The sequence below is a fragment of the Centroberyx affinis genome, unplaced genomic scaffold (assembly GCF_046629955.1).
Source record: "Centroberyx affinis isolate AG114_WGS23_722 - 3 ecotype Tasmania unplaced genomic scaffold, CSIRO-AGI_Caff_v1 ptg000391l_1, whole genome shotgun sequence".
Lineage (NCBI taxonomy): Eukaryota > Metazoa > Chordata > Actinopteri > Beryciformes > Berycidae > Centroberyx > Centroberyx affinis.
This window is the reverse complement of record NW_027279059.1, coordinates 97,501-116,160: the sequence shown is the minus strand read 5'-3', so window position 1 is coordinate 116,160 and position 18,660 is coordinate 97,501. Positions and strand designations below refer to the sequence as shown.

At 44.6% G+C, this 18,660-nt stretch overlaps 1 protein-coding gene across 1 annotated transcript in view; it reads left to right on the top strand.

Annotated features, from left to right (window-relative positions):
- wdpcp (WD repeat containing planar cell polarity effector) overlaps nt 1–18,660 on the top strand; it is a 67,686-nt gene that overhangs the window by 35,576 nt on the left and 13,450 nt on the right. Inside the window, exons 10-14 of the mRNA XM_071516042.1 lie at nt 1,934–2,546; nt 7,855–8,043; nt 8,608–8,731; nt 10,891–10,954; nt 18,339–18,438. Coding sequence (XP_071372143.1) covers nt 1,934–2,546; nt 7,855–8,043; nt 8,608–8,731; nt 10,891–10,954; nt 18,339–18,438 — 1,090 coding nt within the window. The remainder of the gene's footprint in view (nt 1–1,933; nt 2,547–7,854; nt 8,044–8,607; nt 8,732–10,890; nt 10,955–18,338; nt 18,439–18,660) is intronic.

Here is an 18,660-nt window from a genome sequence, read left to right as displayed (position 1 = left end):
CATCTGCTTCCCTCCTGCTGTAGACCATGGGCAGGCAAAAAAAAACCTCCCTCCCTCCCTCCCTCGCCTCTAAGTCCCTTTTTGGCAATGCCTGCCAAAAAACTGGGCCGGGCAGCTTTGCGAAAGGAAGGAAGGCAGGCAGGCAGCCGATCCCCCTTTCTGTCTACACGGCGAAAAGAAATGGGCTCATTTAGCCAAGGCTGCCACGGTGAATGCAGGGCTCTGATAGGGGCTTTGGTAAGGTGAAATCCCTCCTAAAAAGCTCTGTTAGCGACTGTGGAACTGTTGGGCTGCTGTTTAGTACAGCCTGTTGTTTCCTGTCATCCACCTACTGCGCCTGGTTCCTTGTGGGTGTTTTATCAACAGTACCACTGGTGGCACAGCCTATCTCAGTCAGTGTCAACGCTTGCTAGCTTAGCAGGGCCATTGTGCCCACTCCCACCAACTGGTTGTGGTCCAGGAGCGAATAATCTCAATTCTGGACTCCATTGGTCAAATCGTTCCGAGCATTCTTCTCGTATCATCCTCTTTATATTGAAAATGACTTGTTTCTTGTCATTCAGTTCATGTCTGGTATTCAGCTCTTGGCTGCTCACGCAGGTAAACAGAGGAGGTTGTTTATCGCCGGGTGCTGGGTGCCAAGCCGTGGAATGCTCAGGGAGAAGACGTTGTTGACCTTGAGTTAAAATGGAGCTCTTATCATTAGCTGGCTTGATTGACAGCCGGGTGTTTATGAGCAAAGTGGAAGGCTCTATTTCTTCCCTCTCCAGGGGGTGTAGGGCTGCTGCCATGGTATGACTCATTTCTCTGTCTCTCTCTCTCTCCCTCTCTTTTTCTCTTCCTCTCTCTCACGTGTGCTCTCTCTCTCTCTCTCACCCTCCTTATCCTTCTTATATTCAGAAACAGGCTAATTCGTTGAGCATTATTGGCACAAGTCAGTATCTTCCAATGCCAAAGCCCAAATACAAGAACATGTTAAATCAACAACAACAATATTACTAGACCATGTTCCAGTCGTGTTGCTAATGCCATGTTCAGTGACAGTTGACTGATAACCAGGTGGATGCTCGCTCAATCCTCGACGCCAGCAGGAAGGTGTTTACTTTTCTTTTCTTGCTAGTATTATATTCAGGAAGCCTAACATCGCAGACAAGTGCAGTTGAGCAAGGCACCAACTCCCTAATTATTCCAACATCAATGATCCCGAGGTGAAATTGGGTCTAGCAGCAAAGAATTGAATATAGATAGAAATACAACAAATAGAACATATTGAAGATTAACAATATATCTACATCATGCTTATATGGAGCTCCTGTTGGAAGAACTCTTGCCATGTGGACCATTGCCAGATCTACAGATTGGGAGTGCAATTACACGTACAATTTGTTTTTGTTTTTTGTCATAACCATAGTGAAAAAAATAAGTTTGTTAAATTTTTGTATGTGGTTGGTTTAAGTTCACAAGTAGCTTGTTTATCGGACACAGTTTTGGAAACCTGTCATTTCACCAGGATAGAGACTTTGGCAGTGGAGAGGGGGGGGAGGTCGTCAAAATAATTCCAGTCCCTCTAACTTTACCTAAGCATGATGAACTTGTCTACGCTCTGTGCCGTAGTTTACGTCTCTGGTGTTAAGAACACATGAAGAAATAGCTGTATATGAGCATCAGTCCAGACTACAGTTTGCCCTCGGTTCATTTTGTTCTGTTCCAGGCAAAACTGAAGGAGTTTGAATAAATAGCTCCAAACAACATGTTGTGAACATGCCCTAACACATGTTTGCAGTTCATAGATTCATGAATTTACAGTCCAGTACCAGAGCATATATGCATTTTTGGCACATCATATTTACGGGGCAGATGTTCAAGTGTGCATCAGTGGCTATTCACCTTCTCTCTTCAGATCTCCATTTCTCTCTCCCTCTCTACCCTCCAGGTCCTGAACTCCGTCCGGACAGAAGGCAATCCTCTGGACTGCCGCTTCAGCCTGCTGCAGCCCTACCAGCTGCTGACCGTGGAGCTGCCCGCAGGACCCCAGTCGTCCCAAGGACCCGGAGAGGCGTCCTGGGCTGACGCCTGTGTGTACGAATGTGCGCGGGGACGCCTCCACCGCCTGTCTGTCACCCGCATCCCGCTGTCGTCCCGTCCCGTCTCCTGCTCACGTCACCCCTCAGAGACCACGCTGCTCCTGGGCCTCAGCGACTCCTCTCTGGTCCTCTATGACCAGCGGCGGGGCGTCTCCCTCCAAGCCCCCTGCCCGGTCCCACCCACCCTGCTGGCCTGGCACCCTGCTGAGGCTGTGGTGGTGGTAGGGGGAGGACAGGGGGAGCTGATGTGCTTTGATGTAGGGTTGGCGCCACTGGGGATGGCTTTGGTAGCGGAGGAGGTAGCCCCGGCCGCCACGCTCAGGCTAGCTCAGCACCTGCGCTGCTCTGGAGGCCTGGAGGGACTGAAGTGGGGGACTGGCCTGGACGGAGGCCCGGACGGGACAGATGTGCTGATGTTGGCCTTTCATGGGGGACCGCTCGCGGCCTTGAGATTCCGACTAGGTGGGTACAATAAGAGATTTACTCCAAAATGAGATCCATCATATGAAACACAAATGACACATACTCTTACAAAATGACAGATAGAAAGAAAGTGGAGTTGGAATATATGTGGAATCAGACACCAAAAGTCAAGACTGTTGCATGTCCCCAATGGCATTAAGAGCTTATCATGTTTTTGACGCTTAGAGTGCCGGGCGCTAGAAGTTAAATATCTTTTAGCAAAAGACTGCTGTGCTTCAAATAGATTTTCAGTAGTGTCAAAGCAACAGGGAAAACCATGACCAGCACTTCCAACATGCATCTCTTTACCGCTACTAGCTACAAAAAGACATTCCTGGTGGACACAGGGCCTTAAATGTGAACTCCTGTTACACCCTTCACAGCATGTTGTTTCATACTCAAACAACAAGATAATGATCTTATCTACAAACAAACATACATACATACATACATACATACATACACATGCAGACATGCACATAACAGCCTTGTGACAACAACAAATAATTTTCCAGCAAACAGAAATTCCTCAAACATGTCATGCAAACAAATCCTTGGTTTACAAGGCAAAATAGGAGTAGAACATTTTTCATGCCAAACAGAACAGGCACATCGTGTGTGATTAAATGAGCGAGTGGAGGTAATTACACTTCACTTATTAAGATGGGGTGTGTTACAGAGAAACTTAAATATTTGAATGGAAAGATGAGGTTGCTGGATTGGGAGAGTGATTGCAAGGACACTACTGTTTGAGTTAGATGAGAATTTTTTTTAGGCAACTCCGAAGGGCAACATTGCTCAAGGGATTGCCTCAGCATTGTTGCTTTAAGCACATACAGTAGGAACATCTTTTTATCAGGAAACATTTGAATAGCTCTTTGCCTCTTTCTGGTGTTGCAGCCCTACATTGTATAAAATACTGCCTAGTGTATCACCACAGTTGAATTTGTTTTTCTCATTCACTTCACTCATTTTTAATAGAAAATAATCCCCCAGACCAGCCATCCCACCACAGTCACCTCTGCCTAATGAATCTGCCCTCATCCCTTCAGAAACACTTGCCTTGTTTTGGATCTGACACTGTACCTGAACCCTGCGGTGTAAATATGGCTGCCGAACCATTGTTGCAGTGCGGGTCGTCCTAGCGCCTCTTCACTACTGAGGGAAGTTAATTTGTTGGCGGGCGGGAAGGTTAGCAGGAGTCACGCTCTCAGAGGTCATTCAATAATCGCCCCGGGGCAAGAGCCCCCCAGGTGCATTCTGGGATGCATTTTTCCGATAAATCGTTTACAGTGGCTGCGCAGTCCCTCGGGGGCCCCAGATAAAGTTTGCCAATCAAAATTTTTCCGAAGCAGCCACCTCACCCCGCAACACACAAACACACACTCGTGTGGTGTCGCACACACACACACATACACACATCCAGCGTCTTTAATTGTGACTTTGGAAAGAAGATGTGACAGTGGCACGCAGCTCTCTGCTGAAGTTTGAAAGCTGGAGTGTGGGGGTAGAGGGAGGAAGGTAGAAGATTGTGTGCGTGTGTGTTTGAGTTTGTGTGTGTCTGAGTGTGTGTTTGACTATGTGTGTATTCAAATGCATTTGCCTGTGTGCACAGGGAAAGGGGAGGGTGTATTCCAACAATAGCTTCCCCTCCTCTGATCGTCTGCCAAGGTTTTGATGAAGAAAGTCACTGCACGTCTTTTCACCATGATAATTCTTCCCCCCACACACACGTGTGTGTATTCTTCTATTTCCGTGCCTCTGTGCACACACATACACTCCAACTCATTTGTTTGTTTGCTTGCGTTCCTTTTCTGTATTGACTCGTTTCATAAGGCCCGCTACATGACAGAAGGAGTGAGTCGGGAGGCGGCGAGGAAGAAAGACTTGGCCGGGATCCAAGTTCTCTTTTTTCCATAGGAGGCGGCCCCCCTGCCCCCCCCACCCCTCCCTGCCTGCACCGAGTTATCTCATCTGGGCACACGTTGGCCGCGGCTGGGGCTGCACCGGTAGAGGCTATGGAGGGGCAGGCCGGGGAACATGCTGCGCGACACACAGGCAAAAGAGAGAGTCATTTTTAGACAGGAAATGAAGAGTTTCATTTCAAAATGGGGTATCTTCCATTTCTAAACAGTGACACAGTTCTTACACAATTGATTTCACAAAATTAAAACAAATTGTTAATTTTTTGTTCACAAAATAATAACACTTTTACAGGCTAAATCTTTAACGTTTTAGAACACATTAATGCTAAGCTTCAGATAATGTTTTTTCTCTTTTGAATAGAATTGTTTATGTCAGTAGCAGAACAAGACAGGCAGATTTTCTCTCTGCTGTGTGTACTTGTCATGTTGTTTGATGCGCAGTTGGAGTTAGTTTCTTTGTTGACGTTGGTTCATGTTGCCTCTGGTTTGTTCTGCTGTTTTGTGTCTTGTGTCTGATGCTGAGGTGAGCTGATCAAATAGGTTAGTGTAGACAGGTGTGGGAGAGATTTAAATCTGTCTTGTCACCACAATGTTGCATTGTTTCTGCTCAGAGTTAGCTTAGGGCAGACGTTAACGCCCAACTCAAGGACCCCTGCACACACACACACACACAGACACACACACACACACACACACACAGACACACACACACATACAGACATAGAGACACGCAAACCACACAAAGAGCTCAGCTGATGTATTAGCCACTTTAGCCCACTCTTTAGGGGATTTGGGGGCTTGCTAATTGCCAGCTTGTCATTTTAATTGCTCTTACATCCCTCACACCCCTCACACACACACACACGCAACTTCCTCAATTAATTAGACTATGAGTCAGCAGTGACTTTGCCTGCCTGCCCGCCCACCCCACCGACCACTAGCACCTGCATTGTCCAGTGTGTGTGTTACTTGCCATGTCCAAATTCTGTATAGTGCATATATAATCCTAACTATATTATAATGGAGCGTCCTGGTGGCTCAGTGGGCTAAGGCGCGTATCATGTAACCACACCGCCTTGGGTTTGAATCCGTCCTGGGACCTTTGTCGCGTGTCATCCCCCTTTCTCACCCGATCTTTCCTGTCTATATACACTGTCTACTTTCAAATAACGGAAAAAATGGCCAAAAAAAGAATCAAGACAAAAACAACACACTAAGTTACAATTTCATAACACTTTATTTGAATCTACAGAGACGTGAATCTACAGAAAAGCCCAAACTCTGAGATCTTTCTCGTGCCACGTCACTTTTGTTTATCTGTGATTTGGTTAACGTTAATTTTACCATCACGCCATGCAGCATGGCTCTGAGGATAACTTTTCACTCAATAATTTTTGGCTAGTATTTCTCCAGTGTCTGCTCAATCCAACCCTGGAAAAAAAGAATATCACCCTGGCATTTTTAGTAGAATAATGTTGCAGAAAGAAAAAAGGCCTACTCACTTAAACTCTGTATACTGGAACTGAAACAGCAGACACCAAACACTGTAATTTGGGCAGTTTAAGACTCTGCTCCTCCTTCACCACACCCAGACCATGACTTAAACATTATATATATTTTAGACATTAGCCGCCATTATCCAGAGCAACCAACTGGCAATGAATACAGCGATAGAATGAGCCTATGTCCGTGGTAACGTACACACACACACCACACACACGCCAGCCTCTCCCAAGACAATCAGTGATTCCTCTGACTGTTGCACTATGTACTGTCGTGATCGGTTCACAATGGACCGTAATCGCTCTCGGCATTCAACACCTTCACTTCCAGTATGTGTACTCTATAAACTCTCACACACACACACAAACAAACACACACACACCTTTGCCCTCGCACACACAGAACGAGACACCTCTTCTGCCGGTAAGGGCACAAAACCTTGTCCTTCCATTATTCAGCAGAGGCCTAATCTGCACACACACACACGCACACACACACACACGCACACACACACACACACACACACACACACACACACACACACACACACATACACGGTGTCCTAGCAAAGGAAAGCATAATCAGTCACCTCCAGTCAAAAGGCATAATCAATTGCATCGGTCCTCTCATCTTCACTCATCACAGAAACTAAAGCCACCCCCACAGACAGGGAATCAGGCTCAGAGCTAGAGATGAGGATGGCATGCACACACATGCACACACCCACACACACACACACGTACAGCCACACACACACACACACACGCAAATAAAATCCAGGCAAACTCGACCTTTTGAACGCAAAAAACATTGTGAACTTTAAATTATTATTGTTATTATTTCAAGTATTTATCAGATGTAAGCACACACATTTTGATTGAGGAAGACGTTGTTTAAACTTTGCTTCTCATCTCAAACACACACACACACACACACACACACACACACACAGTTACACGCAGAGTGCACACCAGGGATTAAACAGACTTCCCAGCTAATTGATTGACAAGTCAATGCCAATCTAGCCAATCTGGTGCTGTGCCTCAGAGTTTAGACCGATCCACTGGACACTTACTTAGCTTAAGTAAGTGCTCCAGGTTATTCCTAGTGCTTAAGCAAAGCAGTATGCAGCAAAGACCATCACACTTCACTGTATCAGTGGCCTTTGAAAAATCAGCCTTTTCCTTACCTTGTAACTGGTTACAGAGCTGAAGGAAGAGCAGAAAATGTTACTTCAGCAGCTGCATTATAACTGTTTAGCATAACAGATATATATATATAAACCCAAATAGAAGGTATTCATAGTTGCTACCAGTACACCTACAGTTACGAGCCGACCCTATTACAATACGGCTATATTTTATTCCCTGAAACACTATAGATACAGCTAAAAGTAGAATGGCATGTTAATTATCTTACTCTTAATATTTCCTCTATGTAATATGTATTTTGACTTGACCTTGGTCTCAGTGCTGTCCTCTAGATAAACAACAATGAAATTAAATTAAATTAAATAAATACACTGCCAGATGATAAATGAAGTGAAGTTCTGAGACATAAGAGAGAGAGAGAGACCAGTTTTGATGTAAAGCCCCGAACAAATTTAGATTATACTTTTATTGATCAGTGGAAGCTTACAAATCTGTCTGGCTGGATAACAGTTTAGCATCTCAATTAATTAAGTAATTGGTGTGATTAGTTTTGTATACACCATTGCGTTGTGTTGTACTGCATAGTATTGCCAAATTAAGCATTGTAGTTGCAGCAGGGATTAATGAATCTCTGGTTCTTTTACTTTTCAGTTTACTCTTCTTTGCATTAGCTTACTACTGTATCATTACTTCATATGATAATAAACTAACCTCCAGCTCTGTGGACAGGGGCTCTGACCGGGGGCCAGATGGGGCCGGGGGAGCTGCTGCAGCAGAGGCTGCGCTGCGGCCAGGTCAGCCAGGCGCTGGGCGTCCTGGAGGCCATGGACTGGAGCACCATGGGAGACGAGTGCTACCGCGGCCTGAGCTCAGTCACCAACCACCTGCTGAGGCTGGAGCTGAACGCACAGAGGGAGGGTGGGTCTCGCTGTCAAAGACCTTAGTTCAGATTAAACGCAGCAGATTGGAGTTTTAGTTATACAAATTTCTCTGAGGCAGAGAAAAAGCCAAACTAGCCATACTAGCCTATAGCTATCATGAACACCATGGTCATGAATGAATTAAGAAAAAGTAGCTATTGCCATTTATATTTTATATTTATATTTGACCAGAGTTTCTTCTCCAAAAATCTGTGATTCTTTGAGGTTTAATTCAACCAATAATATGATTTCTGCCTCCAGAGCAGCTCTGCCTCTGAGAAATGTTTATATAAGTTAAAATACAAGAATTTATTCATGCAGGTGCAGAGAAGGACAAAAGCAAAGGATGAAACAATGATACATAATCTTTTAGGATAAAAAACAGAAAATTTGCAATCTGTTGTTTTTAGACTTCTATCCACTGCGGTCCTCTAACTGATAGGCGAAAAAGTTTGATGACACACAGTCTAACTTTATGAATGCTGTGCTACTTTGTTCTTGTGATTTTTGTTTCATTGTATCTTTGTGTGTGTGTGTGTGTGTGTGTCTGTCCTGGCTCCAGCCCAACTGGAAGCAGCCCTGGGTGTGTTTTATGCTCCACCTGCCCCTCTCTCTGATACAGTGGTACTGGAGTACAGGGAGCCAATCAGCAAATACGCCCGCCGCTTCTTTCACCACCTGCTCAGGTAACTCCGCCCCCCTCTGCACTGTTGCTGTGATACTCTCTTGATCCCCCGGGGGAGAAAAACAGGGAGGTCAGAGGTCAGGGTCAGCTACAGAACAGCGTCGGTGCAAGTTTCATTGCAAGAGAAAGCTGCATCATGTTCAAATAGCGCTGTAGTCAGTAATAATACAGAGCTGGTTGAATCATCTGGGGAAATGAACAGCTTTCCATCCTTGGATTTGATAGTCACCCTACTCTTTTATCCCAACCAAACACTCCACCAACTGATTTCATTGATTAGCAAACCTTCAACCAGAGGGGGAAGAGACTCTTGGCCCTCCATGGCACACTGTTGCCTCTCCATGATGTAAATAGTCTTTATGGTAGTCCTGGTGGCTCAGTGTATGAAGGTACACGTTAGGACACACCTGATTGAATGTTTTTCATTCTCTTAAAGCCATTTTGATCTAAAGGCTTCTGCTTAAATGCTAGAAATTTGTTTCTTAAACAAATATAAATAGTGAAGTTGATCCTATGTATGAATTTCTTTCCAAAGCCTTTGCCTTTCCATCATGGCAAAGGGCGGCTACTTTAAAGAATCTAAAATATAAGAGAGTTTGGATTTGTTAAACACTTTTTTGGTCACTGCATAATTCCATTTGTGTTATTTCATAGTTTTGAAGACTTTACTATTATTCTAAAATGTGAAAAATAGTAAAAATAAAGAATAATGTGGTGTGTCCAAACTTTTAACCGCTAGTGTACATACAGTGTTTTCGTCATCTCATCACGAGTTCAAACCCAGCGCCTGACCGTTGTCGTATATCATCCTGTCTTTCCTTCTTTAAAATAAAACTTCCATAAAAATAATCCACATGGCAATGAAGATATATTCCACAACACGCCGAAAGGCTTTAGAGCCATTTCGTATGTAAATGTTTGATATATTAAAAAAGCAACAACAAAAAGTTAGGTCTCATCTCAGTAAAATCAGACTAAAATCAGTAAAATATATCTGTCATCAACATTAATTGAGAGAACAGCTGTTGACCGGGTTCACGTGTCTCTACATTTGCAAATTCTGATTTTATTATTTAAGATCTTTTCAAGGTATTACTAGAACATTTTTCTGTAACATATCAACATATTGTGCAGAATCAGAATAATACATATTGTCCAACACCTTTTTGAGACATGTTTCATAAAATATTTTATAACATCTACTGAAGAGACAGCCAAATTAATACTGTTGCTATAAGTATTATTTTAAACTTCAGCACACCACACCGATGCTGCTTTGAGTCATTCATAACAGAAAGCTCCACACATGCACCTGTTTATACTGTTATTTCATTTTCCCTTCTACCATGAGAGCCTTTTGAAATGCCTGTTTGACTGAAATGTACCCTGTTGTTCCCACACACCGCCGCTCGCTCTTCCCCATCCTGCAATTACCTTCCATTCTCTCTCTCTCTCTCTCTTTTCTCCCTCGCTCTCTCTCTCTATAGCAGAGCTGGAGCGTTGTTTGGCATCCCTCCTCCTCTCCTCTCTTATCACCTACCTGCATTCTTTTTCTCTCCATCGACATCAAATGGAGGAAGGGCCCCCCTGTCTCTGCCTGTGTTTGTTTGTTTCATGTTGGCTCTAGACGGGGAAAGTTGAGGTGTATTGTACTGGGAGATACTGCTCTCTCTCTCTCTCTTTCTCTTTCTCTCTCTCTCTCTCTCTCTCCCAGCTCTCATTCTGGATAATAGGAAGAGGGCTTGCTACTCTCCGTTCAATTATGGACAGTTTTGTGTGTGTGTGTGTGTGTGTGTGTGTGTGAATGGGAGGGTGGGATAGTGGCTGTGTGTGTGTATGAACGCAGAACTAAGCGAGAAAGCTGGCCCCCCCTGCTTGTAGATTCCCATCCATCAAACCACGTATTTTTAGATTGGCGATTGATTTGTATTTTTGTCAGCCTGTCATGATGTTCGCTTTGTTACATATTTAACTGTCTCCACCATCAAAAGACTGTAAAATTGTAAGAACTGTCGACTTTGTAATGCTAACAGGCTTAGCAATGCTGGAAAATGCTAGCAAGTTATTTTTACGCGGCAAGTACCCACAGGGCCTGTGTGTGAATCCACCTTCTGTGTTTCAACGTGTTGTGACACCCAGCTTCACCCGCTCTCTCTGCAGACACCAGCGCTTTGAGAAGGCCTTCCTGCTCGCTGTGGATATAGAGGACAGAGACTTGTTCATGGTGAGTTGATAACAAACTGTATATGAAGCCTAAAAAACACTAAGACTGTCCAGCTTACTGAGAACGCCTTATGGTAGGCAGCCAAGCAGGGATCCAAGGTCTGATTTTGAATGTAAAAAGCCTTTATTACAACGTGGATACTATATATTATAATATATAGATAATATTACTATATTTGAAGCCCTTTGTGGCAAAATCAAACACCTAGTCAAAATGACAAGACAAAATGACAAAGTGATTGCTCTCGTGATAGTAAAACTCACCATGTGATATCTTTTTAAGTTGCATGCCATCTTAACACATTTATTTAAAAACCAATGATATTGTGAAGAAAGGAGTCACCTAATGTTTTTTTTTAAATATTCAGTCATGAATGTCCGGAAACATTTGTTTTTCTCTGAATGAGTATACATATTTCCTCTACTACTAATGCATAAAAATGAATGAACAAAGTTAGCAATCAAAATATAGTTTGTATTTTAATTACTAACTTTGTTCATTCACTTTTATGCACTTGCATGTTGCTTTCATTTGCAGATGGCTTGTAACCCATACGAGTGTATGCGTGTGTGTGTGTGTGTGTGTGTGTGTGTGTGTGTCAGAGAGCAGGTGTGATCTCGGTATGGGCCCCTATCTTTTCACAACCTCCATGGCCTCAGCCCAGCCTTCTCCTCTCCTCTCATCTTCCCTCTAACTCGCTCTTTCTTCCACTCCACGCTGAAATGCTCTTCTATGTGTTTGACCCCCTTTTTCATGGGGCCCCCTTTGCTCCATGCTTCACCAACACCCTAGCCATTAATACACACACACACACACACACACACACACACACATACGCACACACACACGCACTCCCCTCAATCACACTGATAGCACTGGTTCCAATTCCCTCCCCACTAAGTAGTGCTGCTGAGAAGCCGAATTGAAAAGGTGGAGTCGAGGCCGTGGACCTTGAAAGAGCGGAGGGGGGGCGGCAGAGAGGAGGGGGGAGGAGAAGGCCGGCCCTGTCGCTTAAAAGCAATACGACAAATGAAGAAAAAGAGAGACGGAGAGAGAAAAGAAAGAAGGTCTTGCTCTGTCACTTAGGAGGCGTTGAGAGTGGAGCGAGGAGGGGAAAAAGAAACAGGAGGAGAGCAGATCGAGGTCAGAAAGTATTTGCAAATAATTCTCGGCGTTGGCTTTGAACCAACGTGGAGCGCCAGATGGGTGGAGTTAACCACATCAGGACAATTCAGGTAGTGTCAAGTAAGCTGCTATCAGCTAAGCGGTCTGGTCCAAAACACGTTCCAGCCGCTGTGATAATTCCCATGAAGCATTTCTGTCTTATTGGTATGCTAACTCTCCACTTGTGTTCTTTTTATTCTTATGTGTGTACACTACTTTCTCACAAACCTCTCAGACAGTAGAAATGCATTGGCAGCCGTTGTATAACAGCCATAACACCCAAGAAGACATTCTTTCAAATATTTCTAAACTTCCTGCCACTCATTGTATCGACTGATATGGCAAACTCCACAATCTGCTGCACCGAGCAGGTTAAAACAAACACCAGAATTATTTGCATATGCTTTTTTCGACCCGGGTCTGGAAGAGAGTGACGTCACGGACGCTCGTCCCACCAACCGCTCTCAAGCACTTCTTTGCCTCGACGACAAAGAGAGCAACAATATGTCATACAAAAAGAAAAAGAGAGACAGAGCGAGGGGAAAGAAAGAAATGGAGAGAGAGAGAGAAGAGGACTTTGACATTTCACCCCTTGGTCTCTCCTTCGCTCTAATTAGGTTGTGTTGTTGCTTTAACCTGCTGGTTGGCTGATTGAGTTGAGGTGGAGGGGTTAATGAGGGACCCCCCACCCCAACCCCCCACAACCCCCTACATTCCCCTTCTTATGGTCCAACTTGCCCACAAACCTCAATGACAAAATACACACACACACACACACAGATGACATGCACACCCTCACCTCTTCTTCTAGAAATGCTCAGCATGATATACCCCCCTCCCCTCCAACACACACACACACACACACACACACACACACTCACTCACACACACATACACACACACACATACACCTCCACCCCCCCACCCCCGCCCCATTGTTTCCCAACTAACAATAGAGGCCCTCCAAGCCTTTCCAAAAAAGAAGCCTTTTGTTAAAACGAAACACTTTAGTGTCGGGTGAAATTGAGGGGGTGGAGAAAGCAGGGGGAGGAGGGAGGATGGGGTGGGGGTGTTGGGGGAGCTGGATGGGGGGGTGGGGGTGGGTGGGGGGGGGTGTATGTAGAGGTAGTAGTAGGGGGTGACAGTCGTTTTGCGGGGGTTTTGCATAATGGGCACCGTTCTATAGCTCCCTAATTAGCCTTTGATAATGAGCTGATAATGTAGCCAATTAGGTCATTCGTCAGCAACCTCCGACGACAAGTTGTTGGGTTTTTTTTCTCCACCTCCCTTCCTTTTTCTTCCTCTTCCTGGGTCTTTGGCTCTTGATGTAGTTGGTTAATTAAATCAAATTGTGTGATAGCCGAATCTGATGCCGGGTCTTTTGTTCCCCAATGAGGCCTTGTTCTGCTTCTTGTTAGATACGCTAGCAGTAAGGCAACCTGCGTCTGTCGGGCTCGGCTCTATCTCCCTCGCCTATCTGACGTCAAGGCTCGGAGACGCCGGGCTTGGCGGCGCTGGAGGAGGAGGTATCGCACTTCTTCGGCATTAAGCTCATTGTTGTCGCTCAGATGAGTAATTAGCGTTATTAAAATGTTAAGTCCTCAACGCCTATCTGATAGAAGTGTTAGTCAAACACAAGGCTCCTGGATTACAGGTGTGTAAGAGTGAAAGTGTGTGGTGAGTGTGAGTGTGTGTGTGTGTGTGTGTGTGTGTGTGTGTGTGCGTGTGTGTATTTGAGTGTGTGTGTTTGCATGCCTGTGTGCATGTTCAGCGAATGTGCTCATGTCCAGGGATTATGCCTGTGTTAATCAGGGAAAAAATATTTTTTGTGCATGCATGCATCTGTGTGTTTGTGTATATTCTCATTCGTTGTCAACATTTGTGTCGACTGTAATTTTGTCAAAATTTAAAGGATAAGGCCGGTGTTTTTTAATGCATTGCTTACCGTCAACAAATCCTATGAAAATAACAAAATTAGCAATGAATTTGTTTTGCCAACAAGTCTCGTCCATGTAGCCGATGCCCAATGTAGCCATGTCCCAGCAGCCATAGAACTCCATTGTATTAAAAAAACTATTAAAAACCAGAGCCAAAGAGCCATGCTGCTGCTCTGGGCAACATATTTCATCATCACCATGCACCGGGCCGGCCAACTTTTTCCTCAAACAACTTAATGAGCCGGCTGTAAACACGTTTGCGATCTCAGGAAAGTAGTTCCGTAGCACCGAAAATAGTCCCTGGCGTAAAGAAGAATTTGTTCCCATTTTAATTTGATTTGGTAATAACTACAATAGCCTGACTTTTCGTGGTAACAGTTAACGATTTTTAAAATTGAAACTAAAATTGTCTTTGTGAGCTGTATTTCAAGGTTTTTAGCTTACAATTGGAGCCAATGACTTATGGGTTGATGGCTAAAAACGGCACGTGGGAAGTCAGAAAGTAACGGGAGTAGAGCAAACGCATTTGTTGATTTTGTTATTTTCACAGGATTTGTTGATGGTAAGCATTGCATTAAAAAACACCAGCCTTACCCTTCAAAGGAAAAATCCACCCTAACTGCTAATGGCAATGTACCTTGCATTTCTGGGTCAATTTTGTTGTTTGGATGTGTACTTTTCTTATTCCCATTGATAACTGGCCAAAGAGATTTCCAGTGCAGCTACATTAGAAGAGTTTGATAGAAAAAAAATCAGCTAGCGGTAAATATAATGTTTTGGTGTCCCTCAGAATCAAAGAGCGAGGGCTTCTTTCTAGACTCACCATTTTGCACCGACGTTCAACAATCATACAGGGAGAAATCCATCGTATCAGCAGCCTCAAAAGAGCAGAATGCAATGCAGCCACAAAATGTTGTGTTTTGAGCAAGGGGTGCAAGTCTCACTTTTGCTTAACTGGAAAAACTCTCACTCTCTTGCCATCACTATCGCTATTGCTCTCGCCACCTACACATATTGAATGCAACAAGTTCACGCCTGTTCTCTGGGGGTTGTCAAAAGGCATTCTGGGAAACGTAGGAAATCGCTAAGTGAAGTAGAAGTCGATGAAGCAGGTTGAGGGGAAAGTGGGTTCACCAAAAAAGTAAACACACAAAATATCTCCTGGAAGAATCCACTGACCCTAACCCTAACCATCACAGATTGATGATATCTAACAGTATCCAAATGTGGATTCTTCCTTTAACATTTCACAACTTTCCCAGGATCGCTCACATTCAGAAAACACCATCTCTTGTGCCGGGTACATATGGCCTAGTGCAGTGATTCTCAACCTTTTTCATATCAAGGACCCCTGATTTAGTCCACATCAGAGCCACAGACCCCCATTTGATGAGATTTCATCTCTCGGACCCAAATCTGAGAATATTTTTATTGTTAGATATGATTTTGTCCAGAATTCCATGACTATCTGTATTGTAGGTAGAGAGATAACAGAGAAACTATGATCAAAACAGTCATTCTTCTAAATTCTCTAATTGTGTTAACTTCTTGTAAATTAAATAATGCTGAAGTTTAACAATTCATCAATTTGCTTGGGACCCCCTGGAACCCCCTCAAGGACCCCTGGTGGTCCTCGCACCCCACATTGAGAACCACTGGCCTAGTGGTTAGAGAGACCGTCCTGTAACCAAAAGGCCGACCATTCAATCCCTGCACTGCAACATGCTGTAGTTTCCAAGACACTGAACGGCTGTAAATTCTCACTGTAAATTGCTCCGGATAAGAGCATCTGTGAGCATTTAACCCCTAAAATGTAAATGCAAATCCTCACCATATGATCACATGTGTGCTTCACATTCATGCCGTTTGACAGTAACCCACATGTCTAATACAGCCAAGATGTCAGATTGCTAACGTACAGACAGGAGCCCGTCTATTAATGTGCCGTAAGCATCGCTGCGTGTCAGTTAACCTAATCCCTCCTTCATTTGGAGGAAACCCAAATATCAGTCAATATCGTCATCGGGCTCTTAGCGTCCACACCCTCCACCCCGCACCCCCCACCCCCCCACCCCCCACCCTCACCCCACCCCTCTCAACCCCTTCCTCCCTCCCCTCCCTTAAAAAAAGACCCACTACTAAAACGCCCCTCTTTATCAGCGCGGTTAGCTGGCGCGCTGCAACCCCTAAAGCTCTTATATAAATAAGATTAGTGTCGCGTTTGAGCGTCGGGGAATAAGAGGTGTAATATCTGATGGTTTTATATGCAGTATTATTGTTATCCCTTCTTAGTCGGGCTGATACTCCTCTCTCTCTCTCTCTCTCTCTCTCTCTCTCTCTCTCCCTCTCCCTCTCCCTAGTTCTCTGTTTGTCTCTCTCTCTCTCATTTCTCGATTGTTCACTCGTTTATTCTTTCTCTGTGTCTCTCTCTCTCCAGATTCAGACAGTATTATAAGGGGCTAAGCTGGAATAAAGCGCCCCGGCGTCAAATGTTCATATTGTCCTGTTCTGCCTGCCATACAATCTTTTTCTCTCTCTCTCTCTCTCTCTCCCTCTCCCCCTCACACACACACACATGAAAATCTGTCTTCTGAATTTTGCCTTCTTTCTGTCTTTCATTGCTTGTTCACCCTCTCTCACACACCTCTCTCCCGCTCTCTCTCTCACTCGCACACACACACACACAAAACCTGCCTTTTGCTTTTCACCCTCTCTATCTGCCACTCTCGTTTCACTGTAATACCTCCTCTCCTCCTCTCTCCTGTTTAATCTTCTGCTGCTCTGTTTGTTATCAATTAGGAAGCCTCACTCATATGTAATTGAGGGGCCATGTCCTCGTTCACAGAGGCTGAATTAGCCACCTCAGTCCTGGGAGCCGATTTAGGTTCTTTTGAGGCCATTTTGTTGTCGGCCATTTTCACATTTCCTCCTAACTCCTCGCCACAGAGGGCAGGCACCACACTATAATTACCCAATCTGTTCCCATTCATACTCTTCAATTTCAGGACCTCTCTCTCTCTCATTCTCTTTTACTCCCCCTCTCTGAAACCTCTCTTTCCCTGCCTCAATCCCTCTCCGCTCCCCACCTCTTTTGGAAACCAGCACCCCCCTCTTTTTTTCCTCTGGGGGTACAAAAGCCGGGTTACAATATGGGGGTATTAGGGCCGGGTGCAGGCTCGGCTGGGGGCTGGCTTTAGCCAGCTGGGGGTTATCCACGGCCGGCCCTGAGTCACGGCACTGAGGTCCTGTGATGTCGCTGAGGCGGAAGGCTTTCCTTAACACGCCGTACCCTTTGATGGGCCCTCAGGCCCTGCAGTCAGGCAGAGGAAACCCCGCACCCCCTGACTTGCCCCTCTTTGGATGCCAGGATTGGGGTTGATTCACTCTCAGTTCAATCAATTTAGGAGGTAGAATGTCTGAAATTCAATAACTGGGGAACAAAAGCCATCTGAGGGTTTTTTTTTCCTGCAATCTAAAAAGAAATTGAGAATGAAGGCTCAATCATTGCTTTACAAATTACAGTTCATTATGAGGACCACAATGGAAATAAGTCTCTCACTAGACAATTAAGTTTAGAATTGGATTTAATGAAACAACGTCAATGATTTCAGGCAGAATGACTGAATTTTTTCATATGAATCAAATCAAGTAAAAAAATCTGAACGGGTTAAATAGAAGATGAATTGACCTCAGCCCTGTATTTCGCCCACAGGGTCTTAAAACAGGACCGGCTGTCTGATGCAGTGTGGTTGTTAATGAATAGTGTGCCAGGCTTGAGCTCTAAGGCAGCCACCCTCAGACATCGTTTAGCAACATTATCTGTCTTTATGGCCGTGCGAGACTCAAACAGAGAGATACAGAGAGTACACACTGTGTCCAATATTGTCACAGGCTGATATAGTAATATGCTCGGCTGGATGTGTTTCTCCGTACAGAGAGAATACCAGCCTCTCTGAAAGGTGAACCGTCCCTCGCCTCCTCTCCCACTTTTGAAATGCGACAGATAACATCCTCCCAGTTCAAAACCGGAGAGGGGGGGTGATGGGGCCAAGCAGGCTGATTTCAAAGTTTTTTGAGGAACCGGCATTTCATCCAACCGGTGGGCTTTCTGATGTCGGGCTTCAAACGGCTCATTTTTTATCTGTTTCTCCCTTTTCCTGTCAAACACCCCCCCGCCACCCCTCCAAAAAAAAAAAAAAAAAAAAAAAAACTATTGTCATCGGAGCCTAGATTCATTTTAGATTAACGTTCACGTTTCTTTCTTTCTTGCATTACCTTCAAAGGACCTCCATTATGTTGCCAGCGATAAGGGCGAGGTGGTGCTAGCAGACGTGGCCAAGAGGAAAGCTAATGAAATCGAGGCCCAGGCCATCGCAGACACCGGTAAGAAAATAATCATAATGTCTAACCAAAAAGACGCCGAATGTGACTCATTATTTTTTCTCACATCTGCGATGGGAGGTGGCCGCTTGATAACCCCAGTGACTTACCCACTCTCTATTCTGACATCCAAAACCAGCACAAGCATGGTGTGGATCCTGTGGACTGGTGCAGAAAGTGAACCTCATCTCACCTGTTAGGGGATTTCTTGTACTTTCCTTTTAA